Source organism: Leuciscus leuciscus, assembly GCF_965113295.1.
Source record: "Leuciscus leuciscus genome assembly, chromosome: 7".
Taxonomy (NCBI): domain Eukaryota; kingdom Metazoa; phylum Chordata; class Actinopteri; order Cypriniformes; family Leuciscidae; genus Leuciscus; species Leuciscus leuciscus.
Window position 1 is genome coordinate 36,987,151 of NC_138731.1, and position 22,397 is coordinate 37,009,547.

At 35.8% G+C, this 22,397-nt stretch overlaps 1 protein-coding gene across 1 annotated transcript; it reads right to left on the reverse strand.

The window, feature by feature from the left end:
* Positions 1–582: 582 nt before the first annotated feature.
* Positions 583–21,987, reverse strand: wdr75 (WD repeat domain 75). Its single transcript, XM_082175736.1, has 21 exons — positions 21,836–21,987; positions 19,574–19,703; positions 19,402–19,467; positions 19,215–19,314; positions 17,740–17,864; positions 15,500–15,570; positions 13,804–13,920; positions 13,619–13,707; positions 13,355–13,513; positions 11,678–11,737; positions 11,482–11,597; positions 11,060–11,235; positions 9,631–9,782; positions 9,326–9,506; positions 7,371–7,465; positions 6,798–6,893; positions 5,694–5,863; positions 5,213–5,272; positions 4,977–5,120; positions 1,205–1,296; positions 583–1,038 (listed from the first exon to the last, which is right to left on the reverse strand). The coding sequence occupies exons 1-21, from the start codon at positions 21,940–21,942 to the stop codon at positions 819–821; spliced, it is 2,526 nt and encodes an 841-aa protein (XP_082031862.1). The 5' UTR covers positions 21,943–21,987; the 3' UTR covers positions 583–818.
* Positions 21,988–22,397: the final 410 nt, after the last annotated feature.

Here is a 22,397-nt window from a genome sequence, read left to right on the forward strand (position 1 = left end):
TCATGCTGACCTGCCGGGTCTAGACCTAAACTTTGTATGCAACTGAGTAAACTTAGATGTTTCTCACTGTTGGTCCTAAAAACACAATCTAGACGGTCAAAAAAAAGGCAGAATGTACTCAATATTAGTTAAAGCCTGAAGCAAAGTGGGAGCAAAGCTCAACTAAAAATTCGACTTTGCTTGAACTAGAAATCAAGACATGGGTAAGAGATAAGATATTCTCCTAAGCGATTCAAAAAGAAATGTGCACGTGTGAAATACCCTGTTGTCCTGAGCAATTCATTTTATACAATATCAGTCCTAAAAAGGTATATCACAACCACGACCTTTGATACATTTCCTGGGAAGCAGTTCTAATACATAGGGGTTGACATTCGTTTACCTTGTCTGTAGTTTACATTAGTACACAGAGAAAAAACATGATTGAAGTAATGTGTTCCCAACACATGACCGGCTAACATTTGACCAAAACCACTCATAAACCATTAAAACAGAACAGTCTAAGCACTTTTTGACCAATATTTGTTGGCCAGAAAGTTACAAAATCAATGCACAAATAGACAAAATAAATTTCACACCACATTGTTCAAAAAGTCCTTTATAAATTAATGTTAATGAAAATGGGATGAACATTACACTAACATTCAGAATTACAAAATAGTATTGTCCTTTTTGTTCCAAAAAGAATCATTGATCAAATCCCTAGTGGGCTGCTGCAATCGGAATAAACAACTGCTAACCAACCACCATTCTGGGTTTGAAGAACGTTGGAAGAATGAAAAAAAACCCCACATTAACAGGATCATGAATTTGCTTCATCATGGTTTGGAGACAATGAGGCCAGTCATCCAGCTAAAGTCAGTCTTTCTGACCCTCTTCAGTTCCCTCTCTTGGGCTTTAGAAAGTTTCGGCGTCACCTCATCCACTGAACCCTGGGCTCTGAGCTCCTGCTGACTATCACGGGTCTCCATTTCCCCCTCAGAGTCCTCTTCCTCTTTCTCACTGTCCATTTCCTGCTCCGAAGACTCCATTTCCTCTCTGTGATCATGCAAAAAATATTAAATGAATGTGCTTGCAGTACAGATCATCTCAGAAAAAAGGAGAAGGGAAACTGAGAAATAGTCATGTTTACTGCGGTTAACTTTCAAAGAAAACAAATATTCATAAATATCCATTGTGCATGTAAGGAAAAACCAGATCTTACCGGACTCCGGTGTTGGAGATCAGGAGGGAGTTGACAAACATTGAGCACAGGACTGAAGCAGCAGGTAGAACATGAGCTGGTGTGTGTAACAACTAAAATAAAATAAAAAGATAAGAGGATGTAACAAGAACTAAATACTTAAATATCCATTTTCCCATTCCCACCCCATGGCTTGAAATTAGGGCTGGGTGATATTGAATACTGGTGAAATAAAGCAATATTGTGACGTGTGATTGATTTCTATGCATGTTTTGGCCATATTTTGATTTTAATAATATAATATATGTTTGATTTGTAATGGCAAAGCTGAATCAGAAATCAATCTAATATGCTGATTTGGTGCTCAAGAAACTATTTTCATTATTAGTTTTGGGGAAACCATGATACATTTCTCACAACTCTTTGAATAGAAAGTTCAAAAGAACAGCATTTATTTCAAATCGATTGTAACGGTGTCTTTACCTTCATTTTTTATCAATTTATTCAGAGTCCTTGCTAAATAAAAGTACTAATTTTATTCAAACAGGTAAATATAATACATTACAGCTGCACGATTAATCATTAAAAGATTGCAATCTTGATTCCAACACCCACACAATCTCATTCCTAATTGACAACGATTCAGCTATTAATGTCTATTAAACCTTTGACAAAATCACACCGGAAAATTCAGATCTGTGTTCATGCCACTGATCTTTAAAAATGGCATTTGACATATAAATGTCATTTATAGAGATCAGTCTCCAATAGAACAGTCTTTTCAACCACACAGTATCATTATTTCTGTCCTACAAATACTAAAATGATCATAGAAGTTAGGGCTGCACTTAAAGGGATAGTTCACTTTGAAATTAATTTTTGGTATGTTTTAGCTTACCTCAAGGGCATCCAAGATGTAGGTGTCTTTTTTTCCGCAGTAGTTTCAATTTTGATATTTTTAGGTCAAACCGTTCTTGTCTGTCAGTCATATAATGCAGGTCTATGGTCACGGTCTCAAAACACAAGCACAGAGTCCAAATTAAAACAATTCCCCGTCGTCCAAATTAAACAATTCCCCATCGTAAGTACACATTGATGGCCTAAGACACGAAACGAGCGGTTTGTGTGAGAAAACGAACAGTATTTATATCGTTTTTACCTCTTATACACAGCCATGTCGAAGTGATCTGATCTGACGTGTACGCAGACTGGTGCATAGATATATACACTAGATGTCGCCTTAAAGACATTCGTTCCAATGAACTGCCGTAGACAAGGCGACATCTAGTGTTTATATATCTATGCACCAGTCTGCGTACACGTCAGATCAGATCATTCGGACATGTCTGCGTATAAGAGGTAAAAACGATATAAATACTGTTCGTTTTCTCACACAAACCGCTCGTTTTGTGTCTTAGGCCATCAATGTGTACTTACGATGGGGAATTGTTTAATTTGGACGACGGGGAATTGTTTTAATTTGGACTCTGTGCTTGTGTTTTGAGACCGTGACCATAGACCTGCATTATATGACTGACAGACAAGAACGGTTTGACCTAAAAATATCAAAATTGAAACTACTGCGGAAAAAAAGACACCTACATCTTGGATGCCCTTGAGGTAAGCTAAAACATACCAAAAATTAATTTCAAAGTGAACTATCCCTTTAATTTTAAAAAATCGTCGCGATATTTGCCCGCTCGTTTTTTATCCTGAAAATGCTTTTTTATTAGACATTTGCATTATCTTGCATTGTAAACAAGTCCCCACTAGCATTGAATGTTTGTGGTTGCCAGATCTGATTAGCTTAAATCTCCCAAATTACCCAAACAGAGATTTTCTCTTACATTTTATGCCCCGTGTTTTACTTAATCGGTGCAATCTGGCAACCCTGCGCACGCTCGCTCTACACTGCGGAAAAAGCACTGATCTCCACAGCGATATTCTGTTTGCATGAAATTGTTATACAGCCAGTGTGTTTCTTCACAAGCCACTTGTGCCGTTTGTGTGACTAAATCTGTTTCTAAATGAGTTTCACTGTTCTATTTTTTTAAGTTTTTACCAGTTTTCATGATATGAATCAGTTGAAAACGACAGTCAGCCACTGCCCGTTTTCAGTGTGTATCATCAAGTAGACTATTTTTCTTTGCAGTACGAATTTGCTGAGCGATCTGGATCTGTGCTTTGTCTCATTTTCAACCGAAATGTGTCGCTTAGAAGATCTAATGTGAAGACGCATCACAAAGCGCTCATCTAACGTTAAATCATGCCATTTGAATTGACTTGCTGTCTGAGGAACTTGTCATAGTTGGTTAAATGAAGTCTGATGGTTTGAAATTAACACCCGCCAAATGCGGCTAAAAATGAACTTTGGCGGGTATCACTTTCAAATCACCGGCCAATTTGGCATGCTATTATGTTTTCTCACTTTGCTGGGGAAATTCGTGTAAACCAAATCTGCGCGGATTTTGCGCAAATACTCGTGCAAAACCGTTAACTGCTCTTCTCTTTCTCTGTAGTTTCTCAAATGAGAATAATCGTGATTAATTATCGCGATTATAATTTTGAGCAAAATAATCATTTTAACCATTATCGTGCAGCCCTAATAGAAGTATTGGGATTGAGTTCGGATATAAACACTGATGTCTACAGTAACGTTCAAAACTGAGCAAAATATCTTTTGGAAGTAACTTGGCGCTTCAAATAACAATTGTATCAGTTACATTGCTACGCCAATAGGTGGCGACAATTTTGCTGTCCATCGTGTCCGATAACAAAATCACTTTCCAGAACATTCTCATTCACAGTTCCATGCTGGTGGAACGCTCTCCCCACCCTCATCCGGAATGCAGAATCCCTGACAACATTCAAAAGACAGCTGAAAACCCATCTCTTCCGTGAGCACTTAACCTTATCCTTCCCCTTCCCTTTAAAACCTCACTTGTCGGGTTTATGCTACTCTGAATAATGCCTGAACTTTGTTTTTTGAGCACTACTTGCGTTGTTTTTGCCTCTTCATGATGACTCGCTTAATTTTGTCCTAATCTGTAAGTCGCTTTGGATAAAAGCGTCTGCTAAATGACTAAATGTAAATGTAAATAACGACTTCCTTCGAATTCGATTTCTCTAGGAGTCCTGTTTTTTGCTTGGCGATCCCAGCTGCCTAGTGGGATCAGTTTATGCTTGAGATTTCTTCTGTCTTTTTGAAGCGCAGCTTTGGCCTGCCTATGCCACGGTGCCCCTCTTTGAGCTGGGAGTAGATAATCTGTTTTGGTAGTTGACTATTGTCCAATCTGCTCAGATGGCCAGCCAATCTCAGATTGATCTGGATTAGTGTTTCGTACATATTGGGTGTGTTGGTTTTATCTAGTAACTCTTTGTTGGATATATGGTTCCACCATTCAATGCCTAGAATTTGTTTCAGGTGTCTCATGTAAGCATTGAGGTGGAGGCAAGTGACTTAAAACAATTATTTCATTGAATCATTTAAAAACGCTGATACATCCAGTAACGAAGCAAGTAAAGTATTTATGAGTGAGCCATTGAAACATTAATTCAAACCTATATAAATTTTTTTTAAAATTTCATTCAGATTAATAAAACATTTTAAATTGACTGTAGCAATTAACATTTTTTCAGAACCTCAAGTAAATTACATGTTATTTTGTTTAGTTTATTCAGAATCGTGGGAGAATTGTGATCTATTTGAAAAGAATAATAATAATAACAATAATATAAATAAATAAAATTATATTTATGAATATGAAATGACTAGAGAGCCCACCCTACTTACTTCTTTGATGGAAACCGAGCCCTGTTTCTGTTGGGGTTTGTCAGCCGCTGGATGGGATGGTGTGTTGAGTTTCTGCTGCTGCTGTCTGTGTTTGCCCAACAGCAGGTAAAATGGAGTTACAGCGACGCTGTCGTCAATGACAAGCTGTACCAACGAGACACATGAAGAGTTACTTTGGGGGCCCTCAAAATAAATGATCATAAGGGCAGAGTAAGAAAGAAAAAAGAAAACTGTACCCGTTTACTTGATGACAACATTCTGTCCTCCTCTGTTGCCATGCTGAAGGTCAATAAATCCTGATAATTTAACACAGTTCATTTTAGTTAAATGTCAGGACACAATATGCACAGTATAACACTAAATCAAATTTACGCAGTACCCATACTTTTCCATGACTTGCCAGTGACAATTTATTTTTAATATATTGTATATATTTATTCACATTTAATAATATAATATAAATATAATATTGATTTATTATAATAAATATCATTTATTATACATTTAATAATTTGATAATTAAAAATACTTTTCTACGTAACTCAAGTTAAAATTAAAGATTTAGTTAATGTTCAAATATTTTCCAGGTCTTAAAAACAAGATTTTAAAAATCCATGTTTTCCACTGCTGTGGGAACCCTTCATCTAAATCTGAAGAAAAAAGTGTCGATTAAAAAAAATTAAGGCCGTTCTGTGATTAGAATTATCATAGAAGTACCATGTTTTGGGTGAGGAAGTACAGTTGAGATCCGTTGAGCCACTGACAACTTTCGTCACATCCATTCAACTGCTCCTCTCGAGGAACAAAAATGGCATGATGTACCTTCTCTGAACACACTTTCTCATGGGTGAACAGAGGCAACGGCTCGCTGGGTTTGAAAACAAACACTGTACAGAGACCAGAGGACACATTAAAAGCAGCTTGTGAATAAGTCTGAATGACTATTATGATACATTAAAGAAAGAAACCAAAAGCGTCAATCATAAATACACATTATTGCCAAGGCCAAGTACACACTGTAAAGTTTCAGGAGTGACAACCGCATTTAAATACAGGAGTGAGTCTCCTAAAATATCGTTCTGTATGTGTACAGAACAAGACTCACTCCCGAAACCACGTTGATTGACATTGTGGTAAAAATAGCAACGTTCTGGCGTCTCTGGCGTGTTTGGTAACCGCTATTCTGACCAAAGAAATATTACAGTGACAAAAGACTCGTTATGTTCAGCAATCTTAACCAAAGCACAGTTGCGAAGGCGTCTGCTTCACGCTCTTGCAGTGTTGCCATGTCCACTTATTAGAGGCATTTTTAGGCTTGCTCATAAAGCGATGGAGTTTACGGAGTAATTAAAGTCAGAAGGTGCAGGTCACAATACTTTGGCCTTATTTTCAGCATATTTCGGTTTATTGTGGGCTTGTTCTTGTTTGCTGTTTTTCTAGCAAGATCTGGCAACACGAATGAGTCGAGGCTCGTACCACTTTCCCAGTGATTTCTTGCAATGCACAAAGAAGAGAGAAACATTTCTAATCCATGTTAAAATACGTCTAACAACTAGCTGTTCAGTTCGGTTCTGTTCACTGCGTAGAATTTTTGTAAATGCCTTAATCACTACCTGCATTTTTTGAGAGTTAATTTGGTTGTAGAATGCGGTTGTCACTCCTGTAAATGACTGAACTGTGTGAGTACAGAACAGGATTAAGCACTTAAAGGTGAATTGACAACTGAATTTAGTTGAAGTGTGTACGTGGCCCAAGTGTATTGCTAACCAAATACTAAGGAGATGAAGAATGTCAAGAAGCAAGGACCTTTCAAACACTTACGGTCGGTATGTTTAGACTGGTATGAAAAGGCAGCCACATTTTCTGACAAGGGGTCCGGCTGCAGCTTGGAAACTTCCAAAGACGTGCTCCATTCCACTGTGAGAAAGAGATTTGACATTGAGTAAATCTGACCATGCAAAACAGACACACAAGTTGAACCCAGGGTCACCCAAAAATCGAGTTCCTGGCATTATTTACTCACTCATGTTGTTTATGTTTATAGTAACCAAGGGCTATCAAGCTCCTAAATGGACCAAAAAGCCCATGAAAGTACCATAAAAGCAGTTCATATGACAGATTAAAAATGGAGCTTGACAGACAATTTTGCTATGAAATGCCATTATATGAAAAAAGTTTTCAAGTTTGCTTTACAATGTCTCTTTTTGTGTCTTGCAGAAAAAACAAAAGGAAGAAAAAACCAAGAGTCTACAGATTGTTTCGAACAACTTGAGTGTGAGTACATAAAAGGCAATGTTCATTTTTGGCTGAACTATCCCTTTCAGCTGGCTCGTTCAACCGATGCCTCATAGCAAAATTTCAAAAGCAACTGAACCAATATTAATGACCACTTACATGCACAAGTGAGGAGATTCCAGCAGCAGAGAAGGTTCTTGGTGGTGGTGCCAAGCAGATATTTGGAGCAGCTTAATCGGCCGAAACAAAGGTCCCTGGTGGATCAAAGTAGCTGCCATTAGTCGGTTTCACCAATTCAAAGACCACCAGGATCAGAAAGGCTCATGTCACTTACATATTTCATCAGATTAGTCTCAGGGCATGATAATCAGTTGCCTTACTGTTAATCAGAAACTGTGATACGACACCAACAAACAAAACATTAACAATAAATATGACTGACTTCTTACAATTGTATCCAAGTCTACAAATAATCAAAAAGATTCACTTTTTTGTGGGATAATAAAGATCAAACACGGTGCAAAGCTGCCCACGACTTGATGGTTTAAACAAATCAGTGTGACAGGATTGGAAATACTGTACAAAGCCGATTTAGCACTCGCTGACATTCTGAATTATTATATATTCACCTTCTATGCTTCATAATACACAATAATACAGTAACATACTGTATAAACTACCTTTAAAGAATAGTTTACCCAAAAAGTGAAAATTCTGTCATCATGTTGTCATATGACAAATGGAAAGATTTTCCGCAGTACTGTTCATGTTTTTCCAGCAATTACAAAAAAGCGAACCAGTCATTTAGAAGAGTTTTGTGAACTGGATCAACCAGTTCTCTTGAAAAATGGAACTCTGTCTCATCTCCTGTCCAAACATACCACGTAATTTTAAAGAATGATCGACTTTTACGTACGCCAGGTGACCTGTAAATGCAAAAAAACAGTTTCCACTGCAGTTTTGCAAAATATTCCTTTTTCGAATTGCCTGAAAAACCACCTCATGCAAGTGAAAAAACGTTGTGACATCTGGGTGATTTTTGCTAAATTTCCGCGTTTACATCAGGAGTATTATTAATTCACAATTTGTGTAATTTGAAGAGTCACAGGAAAACGCAGCAACCGTGAAAGCATGATAAAAGGAACTAATGCATTCTGCATGTAACAAAGAAATCAAGAAACTTGCACAAAGAAATTTGAACCAAATTACGGATTTTTCATTGTTTGGGTGAACACTTCAAGACCAATTTACTTTTGTTGTCACGATACTTGAATTTCTAACTTCGATACAATAGCTTGAAAAAGATTGATATTCAATACATTTTTTAAACCATAAGGAAAAATTGCCACAACAATAAAGGGATAGTTCAGCCAAAAATCTCATTTACGCACCCTTATGGCATCCCAGACATATATAGATTTTTAGGGAAATAACCCATCTCTGTGAGTCAAACAAGCAGAAACCATTCAATGGTATTATATGGACTCAGACGGATTATTTGCCTAAAAAAACAACTTTGTTTATCTGAAGAAAGTCAGTCATATATGTTGAGGATGGCATAAGGGTGAGTAAATGAGACTTTTTATTTTTGGGTGAACTATCTCTTTAAGGGTATAAATTCTTTACTTTCGCTTTCTTATCAACTGAATCCATGTTGTCTGAGAGAAGAGCAAGAAAGCACATCTTGTATCGGAGCATCGATACTGCGGAAAATTTGAATTTAAAACCATTTTAAATTTCAGTATCGATATGTATCAAAAAATCTAGTGTTATGTAAGGAAGAACTGAGAACAGTTTTTGACAAAGAATGTCATGTCCTTTCGACGAACTTCCTTTTTATTTTAAAAAACGACAGAGTGAAACTGTGTCCCTGGTGACCCTGCAGAGGTTGGCTTGCACCCAACTCCTTAAGCAGGACTGAATCCCCAGTCTGTCTGGCCAGCATCTAAAACTTCATTGGTAAGTTACTACCATTCAAACTGTGCGGACAGCCTGAAATGAGCTCAGTGAATGAAACCAACTGCTCTGAATGGGATACACTGTGAAATCCATTCAAACCACACCAGAAAGAGTTTAGACTGGCTGATTTGAAGACAGGGAACATCTCGTACTACCTTATTTGTCCAGGTGGTTGGCAGAGGGTGGTGAGCAGCTCCCAGGTGTCCGGGCTCCATATGGTGACCACTTCTTGGAAGCTCACCGCCAGGAGAGAGCTATCGGCCGAGAAAGTGCAGTTGGTGGGCTTTAAGTTATGGTAGCTTCCCACAAAATCACATGACCAGAAGTTCTGGTCCTCTAAAACACAAATGGAAATGTTGCGGTGAGACAGGTATGTCTGGATTCAGACTCATGATCTTTGGTGTTGGACTTCTCAAGCTAACATTAACACCTTTCCAAACGTCTGGAGGGTTTGACTTACGTTGAGTGTCTGCGTCAGCATCCTGACACCATGCTTTGAACTGGCTGTCTTCTGCTGTGGTCACCAGCATGGTGGTCTCCTCAGAAGAGCTGAAGCACATGGAAATAATCCGATCCGTGTGGGCGGCAGAGATGCTAGTGTTCAGTACGAAGCTAATGGGACAGAACAACACACAATTACAGTCCAGAAATAAAGTGTTTAGAAATCTGAAATTTTCTACACTACTGTTCAAAAGTCAGTTTCTTTTATAGATATTAAAAAAATTACAATAATAATAAAAAAAAAACTTTAATTCCGCAAGGACTTATTAAATTGATCAAAAGAGACAGTTAAGACAAATTTCTATTTCAAATAAATGCTTAATTGTTTTTCAGGATTCTTTGATTAATTTAATCAAGGTTTAGTTAAATATTAAATCAACACAATTGTGTTCAACATTGATAATAATAATAAAAAAAAAATCTTGAGCACCAAATCAGCATATTAGAATGATTTCTGTAGTAAGACTGGAGTAATAACTGATGAAAATTCAAGTTTAACATCACAAGAATAAAAAACATTTGAAAATATATTCAAATAGAAAAGTTATTTTAAATTGTTAAATTTCAGATCAAGTAAATGCAGCCTTGGTGAGCATAAGCGACTTAATGTTCAAAAACTTAGAAAAAAATAATAATCACTGACCCAAAACTTTTGAATAGTGGCCTATAAAATATATACATTTTTGCCACTGCTGGCAAAATGTTCTTTGGCAAACCTGCAGAAATATACATGTCTAAAAGCTAACAAAAAAAATTATAATAATGAAGTAATTCTAATAAACAAGAAAATGTATAAACAATTAATAAACAAAGTCATGGTTTATGTGATATTTTGGGATTCAGGAGCACCTAAATATTTCACTGTTCTTCTAACACTTAAATAGAAAGTGATTTACGTGGTTTACGTTATTTACGCTGTTGAATGTATTAAACACCTCTGATTGGCCATTGCATTCACGCACTCAACATACATGTCTCTGATTGGCCATTGTGTTCACGCGCTCAACATACATGTCTCTGACTGGCCATTGTGTTCATGCGCTCAACATATATGTCTCTGACTGGCCATTGTGTTCATGCGCTCAACATATATGTCTCTGATTGGCCATTGTGTTCACGCGCTCAACATACATGTCTCTGACTGGCCATTGTGTTCATGCGCTCAACATATATGTCTCTGATTGGCCATTGTGTTCACGTGTTCAACAAATATGTCTCTGATTGGCCATTGTGTTCACGCACTCTCTACATGTATGTGTGTTACGTTAAATTTAATCCGTTCAACAGCGCTGAAAATGTTAGAGGGAAATGCTGGTATCTTCACGTTTAAAACATTTCGTGCCAAAGTCAGTACTTTTGACAACACTATTCCATGCTAGCATGAATACCTTTGCGTTGTCTCATCGAAAGCCCACAGTTTGAGAAAAAACTCAAGATCTGAGGATTCGCGTCCTCTTTCCTCCACTGTAGCAAGCCAGGACCCTTTTACGTCAAAGACAGCCTTTACCACTTCAAACTGATCCAGACCTGCTTCATAAATATATTCTTGCTGCACTATGTCCAGCTGTGAATACAACAAAAAGACTGTTATGCACACATTTATCAAAAAAAAAAAAAAAAAAAAAGACACATGGAAAGGGGCCCACATATCATGTGATTTCACCTGACATGTTCTTGCAACAGTCAATGATCCGTGTCAGCAGAACGCAAAACTAATATGTCATGTGATAACACATTTTCCAAAACATACTTCCCCATTTACTTGAGAAAAGTTGGGCTTTATTCATATCATCGACAGTCTTAGACTCACATTGTAGAGATGCTTGTCACGTAGCAGGGAGTAGAACTGCAGATGACCCGGTTTCCCATTCAGCACTAAAGCTTTACTGCGCGGATCAATCATTAGATCAGTCAAAACGGTGTCACCTGAAAGCATCGGAAGAAATAAACTTTTACTGCCATAGTTGTGAAGTCCAAACTTTTCGTGCAAATGAGACTTTACAAACCTGTGACTAAACCCTGAATCAATCCAGACACTTTGAAGTTACCCTCGATAACTGTGATCTCTGAGGAGGAAGAGAAGGAAAATGACAACCCAGAAAGCAGTGCAAAATTATACCATACTGAAATATGTGGCCATAAACTGAATCGAACTGTGCATTTCAGAAAATCACCAGGTTGTAATTCATCCACAAAACAATAGAAAAAATAATAAAATACATTGCATAAAGCAAGTGAGGCCATTTAGTTTTTTTGAATAGCAACATTATTTTTAATAACAATTTCTGCCCAAATTCTCATTAGCTAATTTAGTGTTTTAATCAAGTGTGATGTTACAATATTATATAATAAACAGCCAATCAGGTAGAAAACAATTTTTTTAATGCTTTTGAAAGAAGTTTCTTATGCTCACAAAGGCTGCATTTATTTCATCTTAAGCCCGAGACACACCAAGCCGACGTCAAAGAACTAGCGGCGACGAAAGCTGACTGTGTAGTGTGTAGTCGCCTTTTGGACAAAAAGCTGCGCTTGAACACACCAAAAAGACTAAAGGTGACTGTCAACTAGCATGTTACTAGATAAGTAAATATCTGTCAGTATCAGCCGGTATCAATGGCCTTTTTCAGTCATTGTAAAACAGAAAAGGAAACTAAGACTGCTTAGCATTTTGAATATCAATCACACTGATCACTTTCTTCATTCTATTCGGCTCATGTTATTATGAAAATATTCGTGCATTCGAATGCTCAGGTAAGATGACGTTAAACTTAATTCAGTGCACGGCAAAGTTTCACACAACTACCATCACCTGCACAGAACAGTGCTCTGCTCGTGCGCTAACCCTCAGGCACACCGTGCCGTATTCAACAGTGTAGAAGCACCTTGTGCCGTAGTGAACAGTGTAGAGGGGAAATAACATGTTAAGAAGAACAGCCTTCGGTCTATACGGTCTTGACTTTGCTGGCTTTCATCACTTTCTCACCGACGCCGATTCAAGTTGGAGATTCAGCCAAAAAACTAGCTGACTAGAGCCAACAGTGCGGAACACAAGGAAAAACTAAGACGACCGACACTCAAAAACGACCTGATATTGCCCGACAGCCGACCGTCGGCTTGGTGTGTTATCCTTCAGAAATCATTTTATTTGCTTTTATTTGACAGAAAACATTTGAAACATTATAAATGTCTTTACTGTCACTTTTGATCAATTTAATGTATCCTTGTTGAATAAAATAATAATTAAATCTTAATTACCTCAAACATTTACATTGTAGTGTAATTGATACTGTTTTGGCCCAATTAGATTTCACAGTAAGAGGGTTTAACCAGTGAAATGCCACAAAAATATAAACCAAGCAATCAACAAGTTATTTCACTTTTAAAGCTCGTTAGAACAAAACCTATTTTTTACCGTTTTGCTGATTTTTTTCCATATATTTTTCCCAAGTAGAAATACAGTAATTCTTCAATTTAAATCAAAATTAGGACAGTACAATAAAAACCACAATGTACAATAATGTACCATTATCATAATGATAATTTTTTTATTATGTTATTGACATGGGGGATGCATGAAAATAATGTCACAATGAAAAAAAAATAGACTGTCCTTATGCAAAACAATATTCTTTAAATCGTTGGGAGTGAAATTTGTGAAATACAGCCCAAAGCTGAAGACTTACTGTTGTCTGAATGGGAGACACAAAACAACTGCCCATCAGGTGATCCAGATACATGTAAAATGGATCCTCCGAGACGGGGCAAGACATCTTTTTTGCTGCCTCCCCCACACTGCCACTTGACAAGCACCGACTCAATGCCTCCACTCAGCAGATTAGTGCCTGTAGAAACCATAACAGTCGCGTTTTCTCAGATGGGGACTCTACATTTAACACAGCAGAAGAGGTGAAAGTGTGAAATACACCCAAAACCCCAGCACCACCCACCTTCTGGAGTAAAACACAAAGTGTTTACAGCATTGTGATGCCAGTGCAGGGTGGAATATGTATACTCCTTTTTGTGATTGAAGTTTCTCCTGTAGCAAAAACAAAGCAAGTTAAATCAAACCTCCAATTCTGATCATGTGACCTGCATATGATCTAAAACACTGGACGGTGAACTCTGGCCTTACCAGAGGCGAATCTTTCCATCTTCATGACCGGTGGCGATGCAGTCGTCTGTGGGGTTACAGGCTATGCATGTGAATGCATTTTTGGCTCCTTTCTTATCTGTGGCTTTTAGATAAAAACTACAAAGAGGGAAAAAAATATTAACTTTAAAAGGAACAGTTCACCCAAAAATAAAACTTGTCGGTAACACTTTAGTTTAGGATCCAATTCTTACTATTAACTACTAGCTTATTAGCATGCATATTACTAGGATATTGGCTGTTTATTAGTAGTTATTAATGCCTTATTCTGTGACCATATTCTACATCCCTACTACCTTACTATTAATGACCAGTAATTAGGAGCTTGAGGCAAAAGTCGTAGTTAAAGGGATACTCCACCGAAAAATGGAAATTCTGTCATCATATACTCACCCTCATGTTGTTTCAAAACTGTATGAATTTCTTTCTTCTGCTGAACAGAAAGGAAGATATTTTGAAGAATGTCAGTAACCAGACAGTTTTAGATACCATTGACTTCCATAGTAGGAAAAAAATATACTATGGAAGTCAATGGTATCTAAAACTGTCTGGTTACTGACATTCTTCAAAATATCTTCCTTTCTGTTCAGCAGAAGAAAGAAATGCATACAGGTTTGAAACAACATGAGAGTGAGTATATGATGACAGAATTTTCATTTTTCGGTGGACTATCCCTTTAATAGTGAGAATTGTACCCAAATCTAAAGTGTGACCAAATTGTAATTTACACTTATTACCCCAATTACTTAACTTCTTTCATTTAACAAAAAAAAGAAAAAAAAGAAAGAAAGAATATTCACGTAATGAAAGCGAAAGAGTACGGATGCTGTTGAGCCATATGTTATTAAGTCATTATTCCCTGATGCATTCACACACAAATATAGTACTTCAAGTAAAAATCTACAGATTTTACCTTTATGACCAGTACAAATACAGATTTTTCTGTTTAAGTGTCCAACAACCAAAACCAAACTGCTTTTAAAAATGATTTGCTATGACAAATAAATGACAATAACAAGATAATATTAACTGTTTTATTATACACTACTACTAACAACTAATTATAATCATTGATATCTTTATTTTGAGATTTGTTTTAAGCAACACATTTTTTACACAATTTATTTCACACTTTTCAAAATTGTATTATCTATCCATATTATCAGTAAGTCAAGTTATGTTTATTTGTATAGCACTTTTCACAATACATAGAATTTGCAAGCAGCCTTACATATTTATAAGTAACTTACAACACTTATAGCTATATAAGTGTTGTAAGTTACTTATAAATATGTAAATATGTTACTTCACCTATGAAATCAGTTGCTGGGTGCTTGTTCTATAAAAACCAACTGGATGGTGTGACAGTCGATCAAATTGCAAAGTGTGAATATCAATAATACCTTTAGTGTTCAATTGAAGAAAGTCATTCAGTTTTGAAATGACATGAGAGTAAGTAAATGACCATTTTCATTTTTTGAGGAGAACTATTTCTATAAGGTGGTGTTGTCTCAACTTTGTTGTTTTCACAAAAAAAGTGGTGGTATTTGAAAATACCAACAGAAGGCCCAAAACACGTGTCATGTGTTCCCTAAGGCCAGTAAATAAGCAGTGCGGTTGGACATGTTCCTACATGTTCTGACCTTAAAAAGGCTATTCAGGATACAGTGGTCATTACCTGTATGTCTTCTGCTTCCTGAAGAAATAAACATCAAGTTGCAGGTTCCTGGCAAATGCTATGTATTCCCCCTGAAAACACAATTTATAAAAAACACAATGTTAAAGAAACGACTGTTTCTCTCGAGCTAACTGGAAGGTTGCTGGTCAGTTTTGAAATTCAAGCCTTGAGTTTGAAGAAGTGTACAGGTCTTTCTTATTTGTACATAACCACAAATAAGGTTAAGATTGAGAAGTCATGATGTGTAATGGCTTTATCAAAACACCTAGTAAAGCTGCATACGGTACTCGGTCTACAAAAATAACACCAGGATGTGCCACGATAATTAACCTACAGGGGGTTCAACCATGTTTACTTATCCACATCAACCCTTTTACACGGGCAATGACTGTGCAGGATGTAGACGGACTTATCCATTACAAGCTGAGCAGGTATGACATAGTCTTCACCCAGAGCAACCTTCACACGGCCAGACGTGAACTAATGTTTAATATTACATCATAATAATAATAATAAAACACAGGCTCGCCTCAAGGGAGATGTTAATACAGATTTTTTTGATTAGTCTGAACTATTGGTAAAACTGTAGACTTTATTTTTTAAGATCTGTCCTCTGTTATAATTTATGACTGCATCTTCATAGAAATATCCGATATTGGTTGATAGTGAATATTTTATTGTACATGCTCATTTCTCATATTTTACACTTTAGTTTTTACCTTTGCTGCCACTTAACTTTCACTTAAATTTCATCTTTAAAAACACTAATAATTTAATTTAATAACACTTAAATGTAATTAAAATGTACTGTTAAATCTTTCAAATCTCAAAATGAATATCCATTTTTATACTGAACATTAAAATATTGTGATATCTATTTTTAGTATTTTAATTTAACTTTCAGCATTTAATTTTTTACATTTAATATTGGCCAAGTCTGAACTATTGGTAAAACTGTAGACTTTATTTTTTAAGATCTGTCCTCTGTTATAATTTATGACTGCATCTTCATAGAAATATCCGATATTGGTTGATAGTGAATATTTTATTGTACATGCTCATTTCTCATATTTTACACTTTAGTTTTTACCTTTGCTGCCACTTAACTTTCACTTAAATTTCATCTTTAAAAACACTAATAATTTAATTTAATAACACTTAAATGTAATTAAAATGTACTGTTAAATCTTTCAAATCTCAAAATGAATATCCATTTTTATACTGAACATTAAAATATTGTGATATCTATTTTTAGTATTTTAATTTAACTTTCAGCATTTAATTTTTTACATTTAATATTGGCCATTACATGAAAATAATTACCGGCTTCTCTGTATTTGGAATATCCCTAGGTTTGGACCCGGTTTACAACAGTATTTACACCAGTATTTTTAATTTTTTGTATCAACCAAAGCAAATCAGCTATAAATGTGGCATTAGAAAGAACTATATAAAAAACAACGGCTGTTCGTTTATTATTTTTACTACACTCACTGTAAAACCTAACATTAAATTTACTAAATGAAGTGAGTTCATCTCAAATATTATTAAAAGTTCATTGCACTTAAAAAAAAGTTATGTGATCAAAAAAAATTATAATTATTATTTAGCAGAACTCAAAGTCACAGCAGAGTTTTAAGTCCCCAGCATGCTGTGGGGAGAGTAAATGTTGAAACCAAGTGTAAATTTTATGTTTTCTTTCTCAAGATTAATAAAGGATGAGATCTGTTACTGTTTAATGTTCTGTTATGATGGCATTTATATATACAGTGAAGTTTCAGCTACACAAAGTATTGGAATTAAGTGTATAGTTTAAATGTATATTAAGAAATATTCTTTTCATGCTGTCATTGTGTCTTTGTTTTAATGCAAGTACAATTTTTTTGGTTTGTTTTTCACATTAATAGTTTTTTTTACCACATAGAAAAGGACCCACAGTTCAGCAAAGAGTAACATCAGCTACATTTATGAATCCTAGATTTGTTCAGGATGGCATAATGTTTTTACATGGGCGTGTGATGTGTCCTAAGTTTTAACATTCTGTGCCTGAAAGGCCTATCAATATACAGTAGATATTAAAATGTATCACCTAGCCATGGACTAAAAAGAAGTACAAACAGAACCCTCAAGGATGTGCTAAAAACCTAAATGCTTAGAAACATTAATCAACAGGCAAATCCTTGAAAAAATAAAAAGGATGCAATAAACACCCAAAAAGAAAGTGATGAGTGAGCTCTTACCCCTCGCCCGAAGGCTGTGCAGCTGGGGTTTGGGCTGATATGACTGGAAACAGCAGACAGCTCTTTGGCCTCCACCTCCTGATCTGCTGACTTGGGCAGCTGTGTGGAAACCAACTGGAAACACTCTGGACATGCAGACACACAAAAGCTCAGGAAATGCACCTTCTATGCAATGGCCTTCAACTGTTTCATGCACTTTCACCTCATGAACCAATTTGTTAAGGTCGAAATCTTTCGAAATCTGATTGGCTGGCTTATCTTATTAATAGTGCCCCTATTATGCTTGTTCAGATATTACCTTTCACGTAGTGTGTATTTATAGCTGTTTGTGAATGTAAAAGTCTGCAAAAGTTTCAAAGATCAAAGTGCAGATAAATGGAGTTATTGTCTACCCAAAGAACGAACCAATACGGAACTGCCTGAAACGAATCGTCAGTAATTCCAGGCTTACTTCCTGTTTGAACCTACATAGGTTTGTAACAAGCTTGAATAATGCCAGCCTAAGGTCTTCTTTAGCTGCTCACGAGCAATGCCCACCACTTAGAAACGCCCTGCTCAAGTCGTGCTTGTGATGGTGGTTCAGGTTGATCAGCTACTTCTCCCAGTTCCATTATCAGACTCAGGCTTGAATTGATATGGTAAAACCACTGAAATCAATTAAATTTGTATCACTGTATACAAGTGCTGAGGAACCCTCCAGAGATGAAATTCAGAGATGACAATAGCAATTTTGTTTTCCGACACGCACTGCAAACGGTAGACCAATCACAACAGACTGGGACATCTCACCAATCAGAGCAGAGCAGGCTCTCGGAAAGGAGAGGTTAGAGAGACTGAATCCTTTATCGGGCCGTTTCAGACACTGTGAGAAAAGAGGTGATTCTGCAATGTATATTATAAGAAAATTAAAGTGTTTTTGACCTTGGATGCATGTAAACCTATTGTAGGAGACCCCGAAAACAAAATTTGAAATCTTTAATATAACATAATAGGGGCACTTTAAAAACCTCTAAATCAGTCCTAATAGAAACAAGGTCTAAAAAGGACTAAAACAATAAACTCTTTGAGACAAACTAATCTTTAGATTAACTAACATTAATTCAAATTTCTCCGTTTGCTATAATTTGAATTAGATTTTTCACATCAGTTTATTATCGTGGAAATCAATTTTACATGGAAAAAAACGAAGTTAACTGTGGTTGCTCGCTTTACGCGTCAGTCTGGTGGTTTCTTACTGTTTAAGTGGGCAGGTATTTGAAAAAATAAGCTGCAACGTGGAGCAGAATATAATATATGTGGACGGACAGTCAAAAGCCTGGTTATGCTTAATATCAAGATATTCACAGTGTTGGAAAATGAATCTTTTCCATGCAGAAGAGATTTTAGAGTGTCTGCTCCTAATCATTGCATCACAAGGATGCTGGCAGCAAACTACATGACTTCATTAGAACTCAACTCGGCAGTGAAATACATACCATTTTTGTTATAGGTACCCGAGGAGAGATGAAGGAAAATGACTCCCTCATGTTCCTTGGACACGTATAGAGCAAACAACGGGGATCCAATGATAAATGTCTGGGGAGAAAAAATTAAAAAACAACATTTAAGGAATGAAAATATTTACTGCAGCAGTAGCCTTGTCTTTCACAACACAAACCGTACCTTGATAAGGATGCCGTCAATGAAGTCCCATAGTTTAACAGTGCCATCTGCTGAGCAAGAGTAAACCTGCAGCGGAAATAAGAAAAAGCATTTGATGAGAGAATCATCTCTGTTGTTTATGTATGTAGAGTCAAAATAAACCTATTTCTAAACTCAAGTAAAGCACACAGACCTGCAGGTGATTGGCAGGATTGAAGGCGATGCCTGTAACTTGGTTGGTGTGGCCCTGCAGACTATGGAGCCACTCTTCTGTGCGTGTGCTATAGACCTTCACTGAATCTCCAGACACGCACAACACAAACCTGCAACCATGAGACATTACACTTAAGTGATACACACAATGCCTTTGCTGTAATACTTCATACCTGGGGTTTACTGGGAAAAATTATTCTTGTTCATTGATTTCATTCATATGCACACTGCAATTATCAAACAACACGTCACGCACACATTATTTATTTGGCTTTCCTTAAAATGGAATTAAATGTTTTAATGTATAAATGACTAAAATCATGAGTTTAACTGTGATTATTTATTTTAATCTCTAGAAAGCCCTAACTTAAGAAATAAAAACAAAATCTACTTTCACTATTGAAAAATTACATAAGAATTAATGGAAATAAAATGTCTTATTTTCATTTTAACTTGGTGCAATAACTGAAATAACTAAAAATAACTGAACTAAATTAACAAAATATATGATTTAAACACACACACATATATATATATATATATATATATATATATTAGGGGTGTAACAACATATCGCAATACAAAAATGCAACAATATGTATCGTGGATAGTTCACCCAAAATAAAAATTACTGTGTGAGAAAAAATTCAAGTTTACAGAGTTTTAGTGTCAGTCCTACATTAAACTACTATATATAATGTTGAATATAATATATGAAATGCAATGGGGGAATATTTGTGGGTCCTGACAATGCCAAATGTCTTACGTTACCAGTAAAAAGTGGCGAACATTATTTTAAACATATCTAGTAGTGACAGAGTGCAGGCATATTCGTCTAAAATAATTATGTATTTTCAGCTTCAGAATCATGAATTTTATTTAGTTTTTGTGTGTGTGTGTATATATATATTAGGGGTGTAACGATACCCTCATGTCACGATTCGATATACCACGATACTGAACTCCCGGTACAATATTATTGCGATACAGCAAGACATATGGTAAAAGGCAATCAAAATGTACCGTTGATTAAAATGCTAAATTTGGTATTACATTAGGGGTTGAAATTAATAGGCTTGGACTTGGTGCTGATAACCCAATGCATAGGACGATGGTGACACCAGAATAAAAATATTCATGATTCTGAAGCTGAAAATACATAATTATTTTAGACGAATATGCCTGCACTCTGTCACTACTAGATATGTTTAAAATAATGTTCGCCACTTTTTACTGGTAACGTAAGACATTTGGCATTGTCAGGACCCACAAATATTCCCCCATTGCATTTCATATATTATATTCAACATTATATATAGTAGTTTAATGTAGTACTGACACTAAAACTCTGTAAACTTGAATTTTTTCTCACACAGTAATTTTTATTTTGGGTGAACTATCCACGATACATATTGTTGCATTTATGTATTGCGATATATTGTGACACGATATATTGTTACACCCCTAATATATATATATATATATATATATATATATATATATATATATATATATATATATATATATATATATATATATACACACACACACACACACACACACACACACACATTACACACACATACAAAAACTAAATAAAAAAATACTTATAAAAACTATAATAGTATCTCAATATGATGATACCAACTTAACAATAGCACAATGTAAAATAAAACCTAATTATTTTATTTTGGAAACATTACGTTGACTTTATAACATTTCTCACACAATACATAAGCATTCTTCTGCATAAAAATATATAGCCATCTTTAATTTTAGGAAGGATTTAAAAAGTTTAAAACCCCCAGCAATGAGACAGACTTGTCACTGCAAACGTCAAGACTCAATTTTTACTGATTTCAATCTGTAATATCGGCAATAAGTACTTAAACATCAGAAGTGAGTGATGTACATTATTATAGATATTTTAATAAAGAAATAGCATGATGTGAGTCTTGAACAGCGTTGAGTAAATATCTGTATACTTTAAAGCAAAACCAACAACAAATTCCTCAACAGTTTAAACAATCACCAATGTCAATGACATCTTAAAGCTACAATTGAACCATTCAGTCCAATGTTTAGACACACATGCAGATCAGAGTTTACCGTAATTTGCTAACAGACTGATCACGCATCACTTTGGGACCTTCATTCCCTCCACAACACAGCTCAATGTTTATTTAAGAAGAGAAATTAGAGGATATACAGACAGATTCAGACACAAAAATGTAGCGGCTACCTGGAGTCATTAGAGATGATCGGAGGTCTAAAGTTAATTTTACTGCCGCCGCAGCGAACCACGCGGATATCACTCCTTTCCACCATGTTTTTAGCCTCTCTGAACATCACATGTGGCCGCTGTGCGTTTCTTCTTCGACTGTAGTGAAAAGAAACCAATGGAGCACAGCGCCATCATGTGGCCGGGCGGTTACTGCGAGAACACGAATAGTTATGAAAATTAATATAAAATGTTACAGTAAAACACGTACATTTGTGTTAACTGATAGTTAGGGTTAGGGCTAGCCTTAGCATATACGGTAAAGCAATCGTATTATTAATTTAAAAAAATAATAATACACGCAATATTGACTTTTCTGTGGTAAAGAAATAGAAATAAAAAGTACATTTATGCAGAAATATATATTATATTTAACATGGCAATGCATAAATACATGTGAAAATAAATCACGTTTGTACATAAATACAGAATGTAAAATAAAAAGTATGAAAAAAGTGAATCCCCGTGCAAATCATTACATTTCTTGAGAAATATGGTCAGTGGTTTTGATACCGCCATAAAA

Coding starts and splice junctions, on each gene's coding strand:
- wdr75 (XM_082175736.1), bottom strand. CDS start 21,942: ATGTTCAGAGAGGCTAAAAACATGGTGGAAAGGAGTGATATCCGCGTG. Junction 19,468..19,573: donor ATCCTGCCAATCACCTGCAG/GTCTGTGTGCTT, acceptor TTTCCGCTGCAG/GTTTACTCTTGCTCAGCAGA. Junction 6,894..7,370: donor GAATCTCCTCACTTGTGCAT/GTAAGTGGTCAT, acceptor TCTTTCTCACAG/TGGAATGGAGCACGTCTTTG.